The following is an 18,982-nucleotide window of genomic DNA, read 5'->3' on the forward strand; positions in this document are numbered from 1 at the left end:
TTTTCAATTTGTTCTATGTATATAGGTCTTCCTCTTGTTCTTTTTCCTACTGGCACTTGTTTAAATATTTTGTTTTGTATTTCGCCTTCTGTCATTCTGTCCACATGCCCCATACAACGCAGCCGTTCTATTGTAATGAATGGTATTATATTCATAATAACATATTATATTTTGTATAGTTAAAAGTTTCTTAATATTGTTCTGAAGCTATTTTCTTGTGGCATTTTAAATTAATTTATATTTAAATGGGAATAAGCCACAATTAAAGGTTAAAATACGTTTATTGACGTTTCAATTTCCACTTCGGAAATCGTTCTCAAAATACAAACATTAGTAAATTAAACAAATTTTGTTTTTTGTTACTTAGTGAAAAATTCTTCTAATAATTTAATTTTATCTGACTCATCTATATTGACAATTCAGACATACCTTATACATTTTAAAGTAGAAGACTTTAAAATGATATTGCCAATATTGTTGAGTTGCGTTCCTGGGACGACTTTACTTATAAGATAGTTCATTCGATTACATGAAATCAACTTTAACTTGAGAATATCCGTCAGAAAAGATCATAACATGTAATTCGTCTTTAAAAAGACAAATACATGCCATGATGACAGTAAAATTCTCCTGTTAGTGATTCCATAGTAAATTATGAGGGAAAAACAAGGAAAAAAACCTCATAATACTATCCCGACATGGTAAGTATTTGATCGTGCATTTAGTTTACCTTCAATAAACACCAAATTCCGATTTTATATGTTTGTTATTTAAAAAACATAAATGATGTATTCTCTATATGTTACTGACTTACCAATACTGGTATTTTCCTTTTAATTTATTGGTAAGTCAGTAACATATAGAGAATACATCATTTATGTTTTTTAAATAACAAACATATAAAATCGGAATTTGGTGTTTATTGAAGGTAAACTAAATGCACGATCAAATACTTACCATGTCGGGATAGTATTATGAGGTTTTTTTCCTGGTTTTTCCCTCATAATTTACTATGGAATCACTAACAGGAGAATTTTACTGTCATCATGGCATGTATTTGTCTTTTTAAAGACGAATTACATGTTATGATCTTTTCTGATAGATATTCTCAAGTTAAAGTTGATTTCATGTAATCGAATGAACTATCTTATAAGTAAAGTCGTCCCAGGAACGCAACTCAACAATATTGGCAATATCAGTTTAAAGTCTTCTACTTTAAAATGTATAAGGTATGTCTGAATTGTCAATATAGATGAGTCAGATAAAATTAAATTATTAGAAGAATTTTTCACTAAGTAACAAAAAACAAAATTTGTTTAATTTACTAATGTTTGTATTTTGAGAACGATTTCCGAAGTGGAAATTGAAACGTCAATAAACGTATTTTAACCTTTAATTGTGGCTTATTCCCATTTAAATATAAATTAGTTAAAAGTTTCTTTCATTTATATTTTTTGTTTCTTTCAAAGGTGGCTAATAATCTTTCCTCACTTTTAATGAGTGTCCAGGTATCTGAATCATATGTAAGTACCGGTCTGATTAAAGTTTTGTATATTTGGCATTTTGTTTTTCTTGCGAAATTAGTTGCCTAATTAAGCCATGGTAATATTTTATTGGCAATGAATATTCACCCCTTTACTTCCTCTGCAACGTTGTTATCAGACGTAACTAGGAATCCTAAGTATGTAAAGTTTTTTACACCCTTAATGTTGTATTCTCCTACTGTTAGATTTTGTAGCTGCCTTATTTTTACGTTTTTTCTTGCATGCATACATTTTGTTTTGCAGAACAGCTCATTCGGTTTGATTGAATGCTTCTATCATTTCTCTTCTTAGCCTCGCACTTATGTTAACATTTTTTTTTTTCGAGCAAAAAAGAGGGATTTTAAGATCTAAAACCTAATAAAATTACTTCCAAAAAGGATGTTTAGCAGACTAAGGAAGAGTTACCAGTCCCTACCACGTCGGGACATAAACCAACATTAACGGACGATTTTCGTAATCTTATGGAAAACACCGACAAACTGAAGGTATTTCGGTAATGGTTATCCGGAGTTCACAGAATAAATGTGATTTAAGAAGAAGAAATTAAGCGCTTCCTATCTTTAAATTTAAATTAAACAAAGTGTGTTTGAGACATCATCAACTTTTTTTGTTCGTTTGAAAAACCTCTCGATGCCATTCATCTAGAGCACAAATCAGACTGAATTTGAACGAGGGCATGGGTTACGTTGGTTTTTAGGGACTCTCTAGTTTTTGGCTTATTTGTATACACCTGCGACTTAAGAAAACCCCTCAAAATATAATCTAATGGGATCAAATCGCACGATCTCGATGGTCAGTTTACGTCACCTCCACGTGAGATGTCCTTGCCTCAAATCACTCGTGAAGAATGTTCAATATGGTATGTGACATGTAGGCCCGTCCTGTTAAAACCACGTGTCGTCCAATTCATGCTAAAATAAGTCGGTAATTATCGACGTATAGCGCTCTCCATTGACGGTAATGGCCTGGCCAAAGTTTTTAAAGAAATATGGACAGATGACGTCGCCTGCCCAAAATCCGCGCCAAACAGTGACTTTTCGAGATACTCTTTTGGATCTCATCTGTTTGTTATCATGGTACAATGAATACACAAGGTATGATACATAATGTTCCAAAATCGGTTCGCTTTCGCGCATGACGTAGTCAAGATCGCTTATTCCCGCAACATTTGAATGTAGTTGTATAGGAAAGACTTTTAATTTTAAGTTTTTTTTTATATAATTTGGCTAATTTAATTATAGTAATTATAAAGAGATGATAAAATTATGTTATTATAATATTTATCCTTTATAAAACATAGATATCCTTTATAAGACAAGTTTTAATTATCTTTTATTACACGTAGGTACAGGTTAATTAACTTATACTCCAGAGTTCGATATTTCAGATGTTTAAAAATATACAGAAAAGTGGTAATGGAGGTACACAAAATTTGTACGTATATATACCTACTGAACTAAACACAAAATCAAAATAAATAATGACAAAGTCAACTTTATTTATATCGAATGAGCTAGCTGGCCATCGAATATGAGTGTAGTGAGGGCACACAATATTGCACAACATTTAAAATGACATTTTTGTAATATTCACACATAAAATTATCTTGGTATTGTTTATAATGATCATAACATTGTATATTTTAATAATGATAACATGATTTAACAAAGAAAAATATGTTATTTTGGAAGATGCTAAATTGATTTCCTCCGAAACAGTTCTTATTGCAAATTGCATAGCAGGCTGAGGCTAATTTCTTACTTAACAAATCGATATGAAAAAACCATTAAGGTTTCATGACTAATAATTAATAAAAATAAAGATTTAGACTTACGTCGTTGACCTAGAAGTAGTAAGAAGCTGCTCAACATACTTTTTGGACTCTCTTTGTTCGCCTCCTTGTACGCGTTTCTTTTGGTTGGTTAAAAGGGTAACCGATGTTGATTTAGGCAAATAAAGACTAGGTACTGCCTCAGGTTTGAGTTTTAGACCCTTTTTAGAAACGTAATTTAAAAGTTCCTGTTGTATATTTCTTTGGTAATCTTCAGTTTTAAAATGTGTATAACAAATTCTTGCAGTATTACAATTAAAATTATCCTATCTACAACAAGATACAATCCACAGTTTTCTGGTCACGCTATCTTTAGGAAATGTATGAAACCTAAATATTTTATCTTCATTGTCACTATTGCAACAAGCAATTGCACAGCGTACTTTGAAAAAGGTACAAAACCAGATATACAATGGCAAATAACTACTATATACTATACAGTATAAATAAATAGTAACTAAACACCATTTGTATAAAGACACATATATAAGCATATATATAAATTATTTTTCTATTATAAAATATATGACTCAGTCAGTATTAAGATACTTTAAAATATATTTATTATCTCATAACTTGCAATTTGCAATAGTCACCATTGATAACCGATATTATTGTTGAACTTTTGTTTTTATACAAGCTTTCTGTCTTGCCGGTGTAAAGTCGTCTGAAGTCGATATTTATTGTGTTTTGCGTTTGAACTAATTTGTGTCTTATTTTCATATTATTATATTGTTTGATAAGTAAATTTTGCATATAATAATCGGTAGGTTATAGTAATGTGTATATTTTTTATTTTACTAAATTTCATTATAACTCATCTAAAATACCATATTGAATTGTAAAACAGATTTTTCTCTATTGTACTCTATTTTGTTTTTATTTCAGTAAAACTGCTTGGAAGTGAGTGACAGTTAATCAGAATAAGCAAATCTACTACTATTTACCTATTCACAGTATTTCTTCTGCAGAAAAATTTTAAATTTCAAGGGATTTGCATACAAAAAGAGTACTTATATTATTAGTAAATATGTATGAAAACAAAAATAAATATTTTGCCTGAATCTCTAAGAGAAGTAAAGGTTTTACGCTACTGAAAATATATTTTTTATTCAATTATAACCAAAACAAAACATTTAAAAAAAAATTAGATCACTTTTTAACCACAATTTCAAAATTAATGTGTACGTTAAGCTGTAATAATGGGTTCGAGGTGGTTCAGGCGATCTTAACTACGTCACACTCCTGGGCCAGCTGTCAAATGTCATGCGCAATATCATACCTTGTGTATTCATTGTACCATGGTTTGTTATCATCCCAAATTCGACAATTCTGTTTGTTAACTTATCCATTTATCCAAAAATGCGCTTTATCACTAAAGATGATTTTTCGATGAAAATTAACGTTACCCAACTGCTCCCGAGTCCATTCATCGAATACACGTAGTTGTTTATGGTTGTTTACTTTCAGCTGCAGGGTCAGTTGAATTTTTTATGGATGTAGGCCCACGTCACAAAGCAAAATTCGCCAAGTTGTAGCATGTGAAAGGCTGAGTTATTGTAAGTGACGTAAAATCGACTACCTCGGATTCTCCTGCACACTCTTACGGACAGTGGCGATGATAGTTCTTTCGCTAGGACGATTATGACGACTGTAAAATAGGCGAAGAGCTCTGAACGTTACCCGCACAGAAATTGATACAACAATTTTATTATTTCAATGTGTTACTGTACGCTACATGAACAAAAACAGACTGAAACATACTGAACAAATGACACACAATTTGACATATGTAGCTTCAACAACATGGCACCTACCAACTGTCAAAGTTGGGAACCCTCTATTGGAAGACCCTGTACTTTTCGAGAGAGAAGTGATGTGATACAGGATCATAAGCAGACTGTATATATCAGAAGTACTTCAGAATAAAAATTGGACGAAAAAACGAAGTAAAGAACGTTTGGATTTAGGAAGTTCTTAAGGCTAAAAAACTCCTTAAATCGAAACGTGTGATTGTTTACTTTTCAGAGACCATAAGTAGATAGCTAAAAGTGACATTAGCTCACACTTAAAAAAAACTGCTTATACAAAAATTTCTAGCTTTTATCTGCCACAGGATTTCTTGTTGGAATCTCATGACCAATTGCCAGATACAAGTAGTGTCTGGACTGAGTAGACAAAGAGGAAGAAAAATTATTTTTATAAGGTTATTTTTCCCATTCTGTGGCGTTGAAGATACTACATTTAACTTTATCCTATTATGTCCAGTTTTATCCCAATGAGAACTTGGTTAAAGTTCGTGTTTTACTGATATATGAAAAAACATACATACCTGGATATGGTATTCTTCCATATGTGACCAGTTCTGTGAGAAGTATACCGAATGACCAAACATCAGATTTAATAGAGAATTTACTATAGTTTGCAGCTTCGGGTGCTGTCCATTTAATAGGGAATCTAGCACCTACTCTGGCTTCATATTCATCTTCCTGCAATGATAAAATTAAAGCTTTGTATTAAATCCAATTTGTAAATGGGTTATTTACTACATTTATATCAAAACAAAAACAAGAAACAAAAAATATAACAAGCAAAAAAATTACTAATAAATGACAATAAGAACTAATACGCTGCATATGTGTGAATATTTTAGATATGTATAGTTTCAGTTTTATCACATATTTAAATAAGCAGAAGAAAACGGAGCAGATTTCGGCGTATAAATGTAGTGCCATTAACTACAAATAGATATTCAGTCGATACAGTCATTTTTTCTGACACTATAGAGGGGATTTAAGAGATTTCAAACAGTATTAATAAAAAAGAGAGACCAAGAGATGATGCCTACCGAAGTAGAGGTCGTCCACCAACACGTTGGACTGACGATCTAAAACGTTGTCATTGGAATTGGATGCAAGAGGTACAAGATCGAAATAGATGGAAAATTATGAGGGAGATCTATGTCCAGCAGTGGATAAGCGAAGATTGAATGATGATGATGATTAATAAAAAAAGGAAAAAGATTTGGACTGAACATAAACGTAGCTAAAACTAAGTTCATGATATTTAGTGGAACAAGATATACCAACATCACGTTACAATTCAATGGAGCATAAATAGAAGACGTTGAAAGATTTGAGTACCAGGGAAGCAATACTAAGCAAGACCTAGACCCAAACTCTGATACTAAAAGTAGAATTTAAATGGCGAGAGCCACATTTAATAAAATAAGATCATTCTTATGTGATGAAAATCTTAACTTGCCACCAAGACAACGAATGACGAAATGCTACGTGTGGTCAGTGTTATTATATGGTTTTGAAACGTCTTGAAGCATTCGACACATGGTTACACAGAAGAATAGGAGAGATAGGATAAGAAAGGACTAATACTAGAAGAAAATTATTGACCACAATAAAGTAAAGAAAAATAGCGTAGTAGCGAGGTAAAGGAAGAAAACAACAATCATGGCTCCGAAACATTCGAGAATGGACAGGCATAAAACATGCTGAACAACTTTTCCGTATGCCACAAAATGCACCGTCTTGCTATAGGGATCGCCAACGTCCGAGGGACCGGATAAGCCACTTGAAAGAAGAGATGGTTTTAGATATATTATAAGCAATTTAATGGTTACAGTTATAACTTATATTAAAGTTACAATATTAAACAATACTCACCTTAATTAGTCTAGCCAGACCGAAATCTGCAATTTTTACTTCATTTCCTTCTGCTACCAAGACGTTTCTTGCAGCTAAATCTCTGTGAATATAATTCTGCGATTCCAAATAGGCCATTCCTGCCGCGATTTGAGCAGCCATGTCTATTAACTGGGTTAATTTGAGTGATTTTCCTTTGCCCTGGAGATATTCCAATAAGGAACCTAAAGAAACGAGAATGATTATCATAGTATTAGCTTCAATTGCTGTATTCTTACTTAATTACTATTAAGTTCTGACTGTATTGGTTTTAAATATACAAGAAGCTTCTACATAAATGTGATGAAATAGATAAAGTGCTGTGATTCAGATACCTAGAGGAACTCACCAACGTTGAGAGGTTCAGGTTCTCGGTCTTTAAGAACTCGTATGTCCAACAAATAAATGTAATATCTGAACTAAAGAAAATAATTTAGGAAGAAAGCTTAATGTATTCAGTGTTGATAACTACTTATGGAATAAAATTTGTTAAAACTTTTAACAAAAGTACGTCTGGAATTCATGAGCCCAGAATTCAGAATTTATTACGAAATAATCATATACCGTATCCTGGAATAACTTGCACGATCATAAAAAACTGTAGATAATTTAATTTAATTTATTTTCTTACTAGATATTAGATAAAATTCTTCACATTATTAATTTGTCAATTTGTTCCAATTAATAAAGCAATAGCAATCAATAATATAGGGCAACCATCACTTCTTATCTTCTAATTTTATATAGGAGTTTGAGCCTATTAATTATGCAAACAAGAATAAAAATATATGCTTTGAATATACGAGGTGATTTGTTTACTACATTATATGTAGTTACTGTTACAGTTAAATGATAAAGATAGTGATTTTAAATGTGTTTAATAAAAAGGGAAATAATCTTAAAACAAAAAACTGTTTTGTTGTGTTACTTGTCGTTTGATTTCGACTATTAAGTATTTGAAACATTCTCCATGTTTTCACAAACCTAGTTTGTAGTAAAACACCTGCCAAAATTTGTCTAAACCTCGAGATGATATATCATCCTGTATTTTTAGAAAATTAATTAACTCATGAATTTATTAACAATAAAATAAATAATGATTCATAAATAAAACCTTTATTTTTGATAAGAAAATATAATTTATAATAATTGATGATAGATAATATACAAGGTTATTTCCAAAAACAAGTTATTATAAAATTGTGCTTTAAAAAAGACTTTTAATCTGAAACCCAACACGACAAATAAATTGTTTGTTATAATTTGCGGCTTATTTCTAACTACATTTTTAATAAAATATATTTTCCAAATATTCTAGTAATTTCGCTGTACGAAAAACGATGTACTAAGAGTATAAAAAGTATATACAATGTAGTAGTAACATCCATATAATAGTGATCATTAAAAAATGTTTTTCATATTTTTGTGTGACACTGCTTCCTATATGCCTTTATTTCAAAACAAAGCCTATAATTATTAACAGAATACAAATGCTTGATAAATTTAGGAATATATAGCAACATATTTACTCCGATGTACATAGAGTAAATAAATTTAGTAAAACAAATTGAGTTCACAGAATTTAAAAAATATAAGGAACTTCCTACAAAATAACTTGTCATAATTTCAGACTTAATGCCTGTAATATTTGGAATCCAAAATTGTATACAACCCATGGCTTACTTCTTGATCCAAGATATGGTCCAAGAAGAACTATTTAAGCTAAAATCACAGGATAGAAGTGTGTCGTGTTTATGGTTACCTTCACATGTGGGAATAAATGGTAACGAAGAAGCTGATTTGCTGGCATCTGTTATAACAACTAATAAAAGTGCTTCCTCGCTAAACCAATTATCCTGGCATGATCACAAACTAAATATCAAAAGACATAACAAGATCTGGCAAAATACCTGGAATAACACGGTCGTTTAATTGAAGTAATGTTTAGAAAATATATTCTTTAGGATATTAATCGTTATGCCAAATAACAGGAACGAGGAAGTCATCATTACCATCTCCGAATAGGATATACTATACTTACATGAGCCTATCGTCAAGAAAGAAGATGCATTTATATGCACTAATTTTAAAGTCGTTCTAGTGTACTCCCTATACCATAAACAAAGAATTGCAAATTCGCTTAGTGAAAATCTTAAAACTATTCATCTGATTTAAATACATAATTTGTTTATTTTTCTGGAGGCAACCAAATTATATGCCAAACTGTGATATTTAGATTTTTTGTACAACAAAATTGAAATTGTATATCATATTATAAACTTTATATACTGTTGTGAAATTAAACTCTTAGCAGTTGTTGCGTATTTTTTTTAAATAAAAATCATTAAGTTACATGATGTTCTAAACATTTTAATATAGCAGATAGAATATTTGCTAATAGAAATACGTGATTCCCCTTATCATTTGTTTAGATGGACTTCCAAATACCACGGATGTAAAATTTTCCGAAACTATTGTTAAAAAACTGAAGAATAAAAAGACCATCAGATTGTATACTTACCATTTCTCATTAATTCAGTGATAATATATATGGGCTCCTCAACAGTACAAACGGCAAATAACTGGATCAACTTTCTGTGCCTTAATTTTTTCATAATTTGAGCTTCGGCAAGGAAATCTTTGGGATCCATTGTGCCTGGTTTTAAGGTCTTTATTGCAACAGCGGTTGTGTTGTTCCACATTCCCTCCCATACTTCTCCAAACTGTCCGTGACCTAACTTTCTGATAAACTTAAGTGATGATCGTTCGATTTCCCATTGGTCTCTAGTTCGGTGCGAAAGGCCTTCAGGTTGTGGTTTTTCAACCTACAACAGAAACAAGTAATTTAATTAAAAAAAAACTATTTCCAACGATCATAAAGAACATTTAATCACGAGAAACATATTTATTGAAAGTAAAAGAAGTACAGTTCTCCCAAAGGAGCTTTGCTGTTGAGCCACAAGATGCGCAATAACATACGCGCATATATACCAACAGATAATTCTTCTAATATTATGTACAATCTGCTGCATATTTATATATATATATATATATATATATATATATATATATATATATATATATATATATGTATACATATATATTTATATATTTCCACTGTCAATGATCACTTTATTTTTACTATTTTATTACTACATGTTCCAGTGTTGAAAACTACAACTGAAATGGTACAAGAGGCAGGCAAAAAAAGATTCCCTAAAAAATACGGATAGTTTGTGTGTACTTTAACCCATATTTTCAGTATACCATTGTTGTCTACATGTGCTAAAGACTAATTTATTTATTAATAAAATATATTATGGAGGTTTTTTATATCTTCGCTTATATATTTGGTTGCTTCTTTTGACGGAAAAGATCTAACTTCACGTTTAGAGCTTCTGTAACAGTCGCTTTGATGATTCCTAGTAGGATGAAATATGTATAAGCGAATATACAGGGGCACTATACGTGAAATCAAATTTTAATTGTTTTTTTTTTATTTCGGTTTACTCTTTATAAGTAGGTACTAGAAACCAATTCGCCAAGGCTTTTTGCTTCGATGAGGAGATATGTTGTGGAATGCAATTTTTAGATCCTCCATATCTCTCTCACACCTTTAGCATCGTCTGTTTTGCCTTGCAATTTATAGAAGGCACAGATTAAAGCAAAAATCTGAATTTCGGTTTCGTCAATAGAAAACTTCCGTCAACAGAAAACTTCCGTCAATAGAAAACTTCGCATTTCTACTTTGATGATTTATTCTTTTAGATCTGTTTTATTATGCATACAGTTTTGATTTTTTAATACGATTCATCCCCCAATATATATTGTACATTTTACATTTTACTATAATTTTTCTATTTTTAAAATATGTCGATTTTCAAAACCGAAAAAATGGATATTGTCCAAAGAATGCTTGGCTTTGCTGTGGTATTTGGTATATGGCTTCTTATACTATATTTTAAGAGCAATGATTCGTTTATGTAGACATTGCTGTGTCTCACCAATATATGTTGGATTGCAGTTCTTATAATTTACTTTATAAACATCTGATTGGCAGTCTTTATTTATATACGCTTGTTTAAATATATTTTTGATTTTTTGGTAATTTATGCCGAACAATGATAGAAAGTATCTTCTCGTTGATGCATGGCATTCATACATAGTTCTAATATGAATTTGTGATGATAAAGTTGTTATTGTTTAGGATAGTGTTATGTATGTTTTGATATTTTAAGGATTGTTGGCGAAGAAGGATTTTTATTATTAAAGCTTCTTTTTCTAATTGTAAAATTCCGACAGATAATTATTACTTTTCTCAGAATGATATTGTTAACTAGATAATTTAATTCTCATGTATGTGCATATCAATATCCCTCACCGATATATCTCACCAAGTCTTCTTTGATCTTCCTTTTCTATTCTTTCGAGGAACTAGCAGATCAGCGATTCTTTGTATTGGATATTGATAATGTACGGTATTGAGTGATTGGCATCTCGAAGTTAAACATTCTCTAACCATCAATATATGCTCTCTCATTTTGGCATCAATTGATTACTCCACTTGACTTCCCTTAATATATCCATTTTAAATGTATCCTTTTTTGCCACTCAACTATCCATCTAAACATTCTAATGTTGTTTCACCATGTTTTTTTGGCCTTTCTCTGCATTTCCTTACAGGAACGTGCCACTCAGCGATATTTTCTATTATGTATATGATAATTATTTCAAGATTGAACGTAAACCATTTGTTTAGACTCTCTCATTTTGGCTTTAATCTTGATTTGTATTTTATGAATCAAATTTGTTGTGGTTCCGTTAATTCCGTATACAAAGTATTTATTACTATCTACTTATGTAGTCTATTTATCACTAAATATGCTTTAACTAACAGACACTAATTACAAGATATTTGTGTTAAAAACAAAATGGTACCAAAGGTTTGAAAAAAAGTTTAACTCTGTAAAGAAAAAAGAGAAAAGATATATAGCCAATGAACCGAGAAAAGACACTTAAGTTACTAGTACAGATTAGAAGGCTAAAAAATTTTTTTTATCCTTTTAATCTTTTAATTGAAAAATAAAATAAAAAATTAAATGGCGGACATTGTAGAAAAATTTGAAAACAATCGATTTTTTTTACCAATTTTTACATCTCAAAATTAATTTTTAGACTTTTTTTAAAGGTGGTTAGTTGTCTTCTAAAGGTCCTTTCATAAGTAATTCCGTTGCAATTTTTTGTTTCAGATGTGCCAATCCTGAGAATTAGTGTCCGCCATCGGACACCCTTTTTGGAGACTTTAACTGAAACGCCCTCTAGAAAAATCTCTAGCGCGCTCTTTTTAGTACAAGGGAACTAAAAGAAAATATATTTTTTCTTTAACTTAAGGATAAAATAATATTTAAAAATCCTGTTCGATTCTAATATTTCATATTCGTATCTAATAAAGGAGCTGAGAATTTCTTTTTTGAAAATATGCATTTTTTTAGCTTTCTAATCTATACTAGTACCTTTAGATTAATATATAGTATCTAACTGTACTTTTATACACACGTTTAAAGTAAAAAAAGTTAGTTTAAACAATTAAAAACTAAAATTGTTTAAACTACATACTACGAAACTTTTGTGGTTACAAAAATTTAAATACATACAAAAATGTATGCTTTACTTGACATCAGGCAGTCCATTTGATAATTTGACAATTTTTTATGAATTCGAGCTTATTTCATTCCGCGCATGATTAGCTAGATAGTTTAGGAAACATGTATATAAGCTAGTTTTCTTGAAAAAATATGTGCGTGTATTCGAAAGCGCAAATATTTAGAAGGTGAACAAATTTTACTCTGCAGTCCATTCGTAAAGTGTGGAAACACGTCATTTTCTTATGAGTTAATAGCTGAATAAGGTGAACGATAAAACAAAGAAAGGATCTATGTAACAACCGGAGGAAGTGGCGATTGGAAGTCGGAAAATGGCGCAGCACGTTATAAACCGACCAGTAGTAGTAGTAAAATAAGAACAACAATGAAACCCACAAGGAAGAAATGATTTCCATCAATAAAGACCATGATTTGTCTTTTTACTGTGGGTAGCAAAATTGGGAAGCTGTTATGCAGTATATGCAGCTGTTCTTCCACACCTTCATCGGCAGCTTTGGCTTCACACTTACTTACCTATATTATCACTTTTTTGTTAGTTATAAGTTTAAGTTCTAGATAATCCAACAATTAAGATATCAAGACATTTTTTCTTGTTATAGTGGCATGAGATTCGTTTAGGCCGAGATAATCAGACAACTGAAATACAAAGAAGGATAGGTCTCACATGGGCTGCCTTTGGTAGATTGAATAACATTTTCAAGTCTATTATCCCAGTTTATTTAAAAAGAAAGGTTTTTAACCAGCGCGTTTTTACATATGGTGCAGAAACACTGACTCTGACAAAAAGAACAATATATAAAATAAGAGTGATTCAACGCGCTATGGAAAGATCAATATTAGGTATTACCATCAGAGATAAAGTACCAAACCTAGAAATAAGAAGGAGAACAGGAGTCACAGATGCAGTTGAAAAAATAGCCATGGCTAAATGGGCTTGTGCCGGACTTGTTGCCAGATTAACGGATGATAGATGGACCAGAAAGATTCTGGAATGGCGACCAAGGCAAGAAGCATATTGAAGCAGAGGACGACCACCGACTAGACGGACTGATAATATCAAGCGCATAACCACAAACTGGATGCAAGAAGCTCAAGATAGAAATAGGTGGAACATTTTATGGGAGGCCTACGTTCAGCAGTGGTTAAATATAGGCTAATTGATGAGTGGTTGATTGAAGAGCTGAACGTTTAGTTTTTACGAGCTTGGACAGTAGAGTAAAACAGAACAGTAAAAATTGAACGATAAGGCTAACGACATCAAAGAGAGAGAAAATAAAGTGAAATGAGGGAAAACGGATGGATAAAAGAAGGATAAATAAAAACAATGAGATGAAATGAAAAGGGAAAATTAATATTAAAAAATTAATATTAAATAAAGACAAAAAATACAGAAATAAACATAATTAAATACTAAAAATGCATACATGTATTCTGGAAAATATTGTATATTGATAACTTAACAATGATAAATTCTTATTTATATAACTGAATAAAGAATATTAAGAATCTGAGGTTAAGCAGGCGAATATACAATTATTTAAAACATTAAAGTAATATGCATATTTAAACAGTAAGTCTTGATAATCTAAAAAGCAGAACAATACAGAACATACACATAACGTGCATAATTAACAGCTATTGACTATAAAATAAACAATATCTCTAAAGTGCATATTAAAATTGACAAACAATATCGAGATACTTAAAAGAGTTCTGGGAAAAACTTCAGTTCTCCAACGTTTTATTACTATTATGGAATAATAGTCTTTAAACAATCTTTACTTTAAATAATGAAAAATTATTTCGTTTAGAATATTGGACCAAATTTATTAAATTTAGGACAATACTGGAATAAGCAGTATGTGTAATAATAGTAAATACGACATATTACACGGTCTTAACTTTTGGGTAGGTTAGATTTTTACCTCCACAGTGTTGTTCTTAGTTCTATATTAGTTCAGAGTGTATCATTCTTCATCATCGCCGTAGGGACTTCGTCATTGTTGCTGCGTTATAATTCATTGTTTCAAATTGTATAGTCTCTGTCATCATCATCATCTTTGGCTCGACAATCTTCTGTGGATCCTGGCCTGTTCTAAGATTAGTCTCCATTCTTTTCGGTTTCTTGCAACGTATGTTGCCTGTTTCCGCCCCGTATGTGAGGACCGGCCTCAGCAGTGTTTTGTATTATAATAATTTTAGTTTTTCTTTGGATATTTCTTGAATGGAATTGTTTTTGGAGTCCATAGTATGCCCTATTTGTAAGATTTATTCGTCTTTTAATTTCTTCGCTTGTTTTATTGGTAGTAGTCACTAGCGAGCCAAGGTATGTGAAGCTGTCACCACGTTCAAAGATATGATTTCCAAATGATGTTTCCCGTTCCTCATTTGCTATAGGATCCTTAGTAACCAACATGTACTTGGTTTTGTCTTCGTTTATGACTAGACTGACCTGTTTCACCACTGTTTCCAATTCTAGGAAATATTGTTCAACATCTCGCTTGCTACGCCCTATTATGTCAATGTCATCAGCGTATGCTAAGATTTGTATCGATCTATTGTAAACAGTATCGTAAAACCAGGGCAAATATATTAAAAGAAAAAATAGAAAACACAATAAAAAAATGTTAAAAATGTAAAAGGAAGTGACGAAATCCCTGAAGAACTGTTACAACTGATAACCGATAAATCCTTAACTACAATAGCACACATGTTTAACACTATATAGACTACTGGTATTATAATCTTATAACATGATTGTAATTCACGTTCTTCACAATACCTACAAAACGAATGCAAAAGAATGTTTCGATCATTGAACAATCTCGTTAATAAGTAACCTTTTACTTAGATATTTCTTACAATCATTTATAATCGCGTCAAATAGAAGCTGGAACTTGATATTAGCGATACAAAGTTGGGGATTCAGAAAAGGTACAGGGTAGGTACTAGAGACGCTGTTTACTCTAAATGTACTCACACAGATATGCTTGAATGCTACTCAAGAGATGCATACCTGTTTTATAGACTTCGATAATACACGATACGCAACGATTACATTCAAGAAAGTAAAAACATTGATGAAAAAGATTTGCGAGTAATCCTGAATTTATATTGAAATCATAGACCAAATATAAAAATAAAATAATACTCCAAAGGATTAAAATCTGCTGTCTTACCGCTTATTGTGAACATATTTGCCAGGAAGCTCTACTAAGCACAAATGAAGGACAAATCGTCCATGAAAAAGATCTTCAACTTTTACTAGAAGATATGAAAAGAACATGCAAGAATTATGGGATTCCGATTCATGTCAAGAAAACTAGGTGTATGATATCCGCAAGGAAACTGAATTTCCTGTACAGCTGTATACCTAAATCACAACTTTTTCAGGCTAAATCACAGAAAGTTTTGGAATTGAGAATTCCATCATCAGTGCGGTTACTAGGTATACATCAGTGAAATAAATAAATATATGGATAAAAACCCTTTATATGTTATTAAATTTGTTATATATTTTTGTAGATAATTTTATACGATGTTAAAGTTTTAAACAGATTTACTTAAAACGTAAAACTCCCAACTGGAGTCGATGGCCCTGTAATGTAATGTCGTCTCTATACGGACCATAGGTGGCAACTCAGTTAGGGTCAGAAAGGGTCAACTATATACTTCCACTGACCTCGAATCAAGATATCATACTCTCTAACGCCAAGCTGGATCAGATATTATTCTACGTCATATTCAGCCTTAAAATATCTTCGCCAATGTATGTGACTTATTCAGCAGATTCTCATTCTCTGTGCTTTAATGACAAGGCTAAGTACGATATTGTTCTGTAATTGTTTTTCTCCTCCCTATTTCGTCCCAGAGAATGATTCAAATATGCGTCGTAGACTTTCACTTTCTGAATCAATATTCATGTATCATTAACACAGGCAGCGATCAGCCTAACCATAGTTTGTTATATTTTTATCTTTGCTTCACGATCCAGAAGTCTTGTACCATTGAAGTCAACGAAATTTGTCTTTCCCACTTTCTATCTATTTCACCAATTTTGAGTGGACTTTGTTTCATTCTTAATGCGCTATACCCAATTTTGAGCGTAGCTCCTTTGAAGATATCTGTGTTGAGCATCATTAAATGCACACTGATATACGAGACCCCAAGTTCAAAGTTGATTCCGAATGACTAAGTGTAGGGGAGCTGTACTCGACAAATTGCGAGTTCGTGGTTAATAAGGGTCTTCCAAGCGGCAACCTAGGTTAAATTATTGTCCGTGCGTAAATCATTCAGCACCAAAGGCGGATACACTGAGTTACCTACGCCACATTTATACCATTACTGTTGAATAACTAATGTGTGAATAATAACTTATTAAATTTCTATAGAAATATAACTTATTATATTTCTATAATATTCTATATATTCTACACCCTGCACAATCCCAACCCAATCATTTTCAATTTTTTCTTTACAGAAATCTTTAAAAGTACTCGATAATCTTAGATAAACTACGTGTAACAGAGTATTAAAAGTAATAAACATACCTCGGGAATAATCTGCATATAAAAAATTATTTGTTAGAGATAATAGCCAATAGCTGTTAGTAATGTTAAAAATGTAGACTAAGTGGAAAGTATAATCAACTGTTATAGCATGTCAAGTCAGAATAGCCAGTTCAATGTACAAGGTTGTTAGCTCTAACAACTATATAATGGGACAAATGAAAATATATAACAAATTCAGACGTTTGGCCGTTAATTTATAGTTATTTTGTACTAATTATGATAATAATACTAAATAAGCAATATTTTAAGTGATATATAATCACAAAACGTAATTAATATTGTTTTATACAATCCACATAACCTAGCACTGTCATAGGCATCATGAAAATACGTAAAAATTAAGCGAAAACAATGTAGCCGAACACTCTAACAAACGTCAAACTATATTCTACAATTAATTTCTTGTCAAATTGACTGGTATCTCTACAAATTCAAAAATTCGTGAGTTGATGAGTAAAAATTATTGCCGTAATAAAATATTCCTTGAAGTGGAGGATGAAATTAATATTCCTAAAACTACCGTGTGGAAGATAATTAAGCATTATGAGGAAATATGAAGTATCTTAGATAAAAAATGTAATGTAATAATAGGAGAATAGTAGTAAAAATTTACAAAAGGGTCGAAAAAATACACTAAGGCAAGTTATAGCTTGTGACATAACATACTCTTATCGTCTAGAGTCCACCTATGTATTTTACAAAATATCTCTTTATACCACCACTGGCCGTATAAAAGTCCGAGTAGAAACCCACTTGAGGCATTCTTTGCGTGTTGAACGAAGAATACCCAACTACCTACTACCTACTGGAACAGGTTCGCTGAACGTATTCTATCCTATCTGTTTGGCGAGTTAAACGAAACTGATAATTCGACCTCCTATCGGTTACCACATGCACTGAATGTAGCTACTGAATTTCCTATACCGTTTGTGTTAAATCAGACATTAATTCCCGTAGACATTCATTTCGAGCAGAGAAAGAAATGTAACTCCTGATTTCCTCATTTCCCCATCGTCGACTTATTATTCACGGGCCAAATATCGAAATACCACCCTTTTAAGGTCTACAAAGGGCAAACATGTACCTACATACAGAATTTGTATAAAATTGGAATAACGAAATGATTTTTATGTTATCTATTTAGATCGAAATAAATGCCTTGAAAACGAATTTTGTCTTCGACTGTTATTTATAATCTGTTATCTACAAATAGACCACCCTTTATATTTCCACGTCTTGTGTACTAAGATAATTATATCAATAATCTCTTTATACAATTTCCAAATCTTTCCAAAGATCATTTTCGGAATGTTATTCTGCAGGTATGAGTTAAATCATATGATTATGTTAATGTTTTTAAATCCAATTTCTTTATTTAACTATCTTACTAAATTCTTTTGTACATATTTCTTCTAAGTAAAGCAAGAGCATGGTTGCATTTACGATCAGTCAATTTCTACACTAAAAATTCGTGAAACGCATGAAAAAATATATACAGGAGATAAACCATCTGGCATGAATTAAAATGCCAATTATTTAGACATAAAAATATCTAAAAACATTTCAAACCACTAAATCCTAGAAAAAAATTAGTAGATATCTGCCTAATTAATTAGTATTTAATAGAGAGAATTTGTATAGGTAGTAGTCAAAAGATTTTCCATGTCGTCTGAAA

At 31.4% G+C, this 18,982-nt stretch overlaps 1 protein-coding gene across 2 annotated transcripts in view; it reads right to left on the minus strand.

Moving 5' to 3' along the window:
• Src42A (Tyrosine-protein kinase Src42A) overlaps window positions 1–18,982 on the minus strand; it is a 318,614-nt gene that overhangs the window by 5,762 nt on the left and 293,870 nt on the right. For both annotated transcript variants that reach the window (XM_072547118.1, XM_072547111.1), the window contains 3 exons: window positions 9,595–9,898; window positions 7,056–7,258; window positions 5,708–5,864 (listed from right to left, as the gene is read on the minus strand). In XM_072547118.1, the coding sequence (XP_072403219.1) occupies window positions 5,708–5,864; window positions 7,056–7,258; window positions 9,595–9,898 (664 nt within the window). The remainder of the gene's footprint in view (window positions 1–5,707; window positions 5,865–7,055; window positions 7,259–9,594; window positions 9,899–18,982) is intronic.

The sequence above is a fragment of the Diabrotica undecimpunctata genome, chromosome 1, assembly GCF_040954645.1.
Source record: "Diabrotica undecimpunctata isolate CICGRU chromosome 1, icDiaUnde3, whole genome shotgun sequence".
NCBI lineage: Eukaryota > Metazoa > Arthropoda > Insecta > Coleoptera > Chrysomelidae > Diabrotica > Diabrotica undecimpunctata.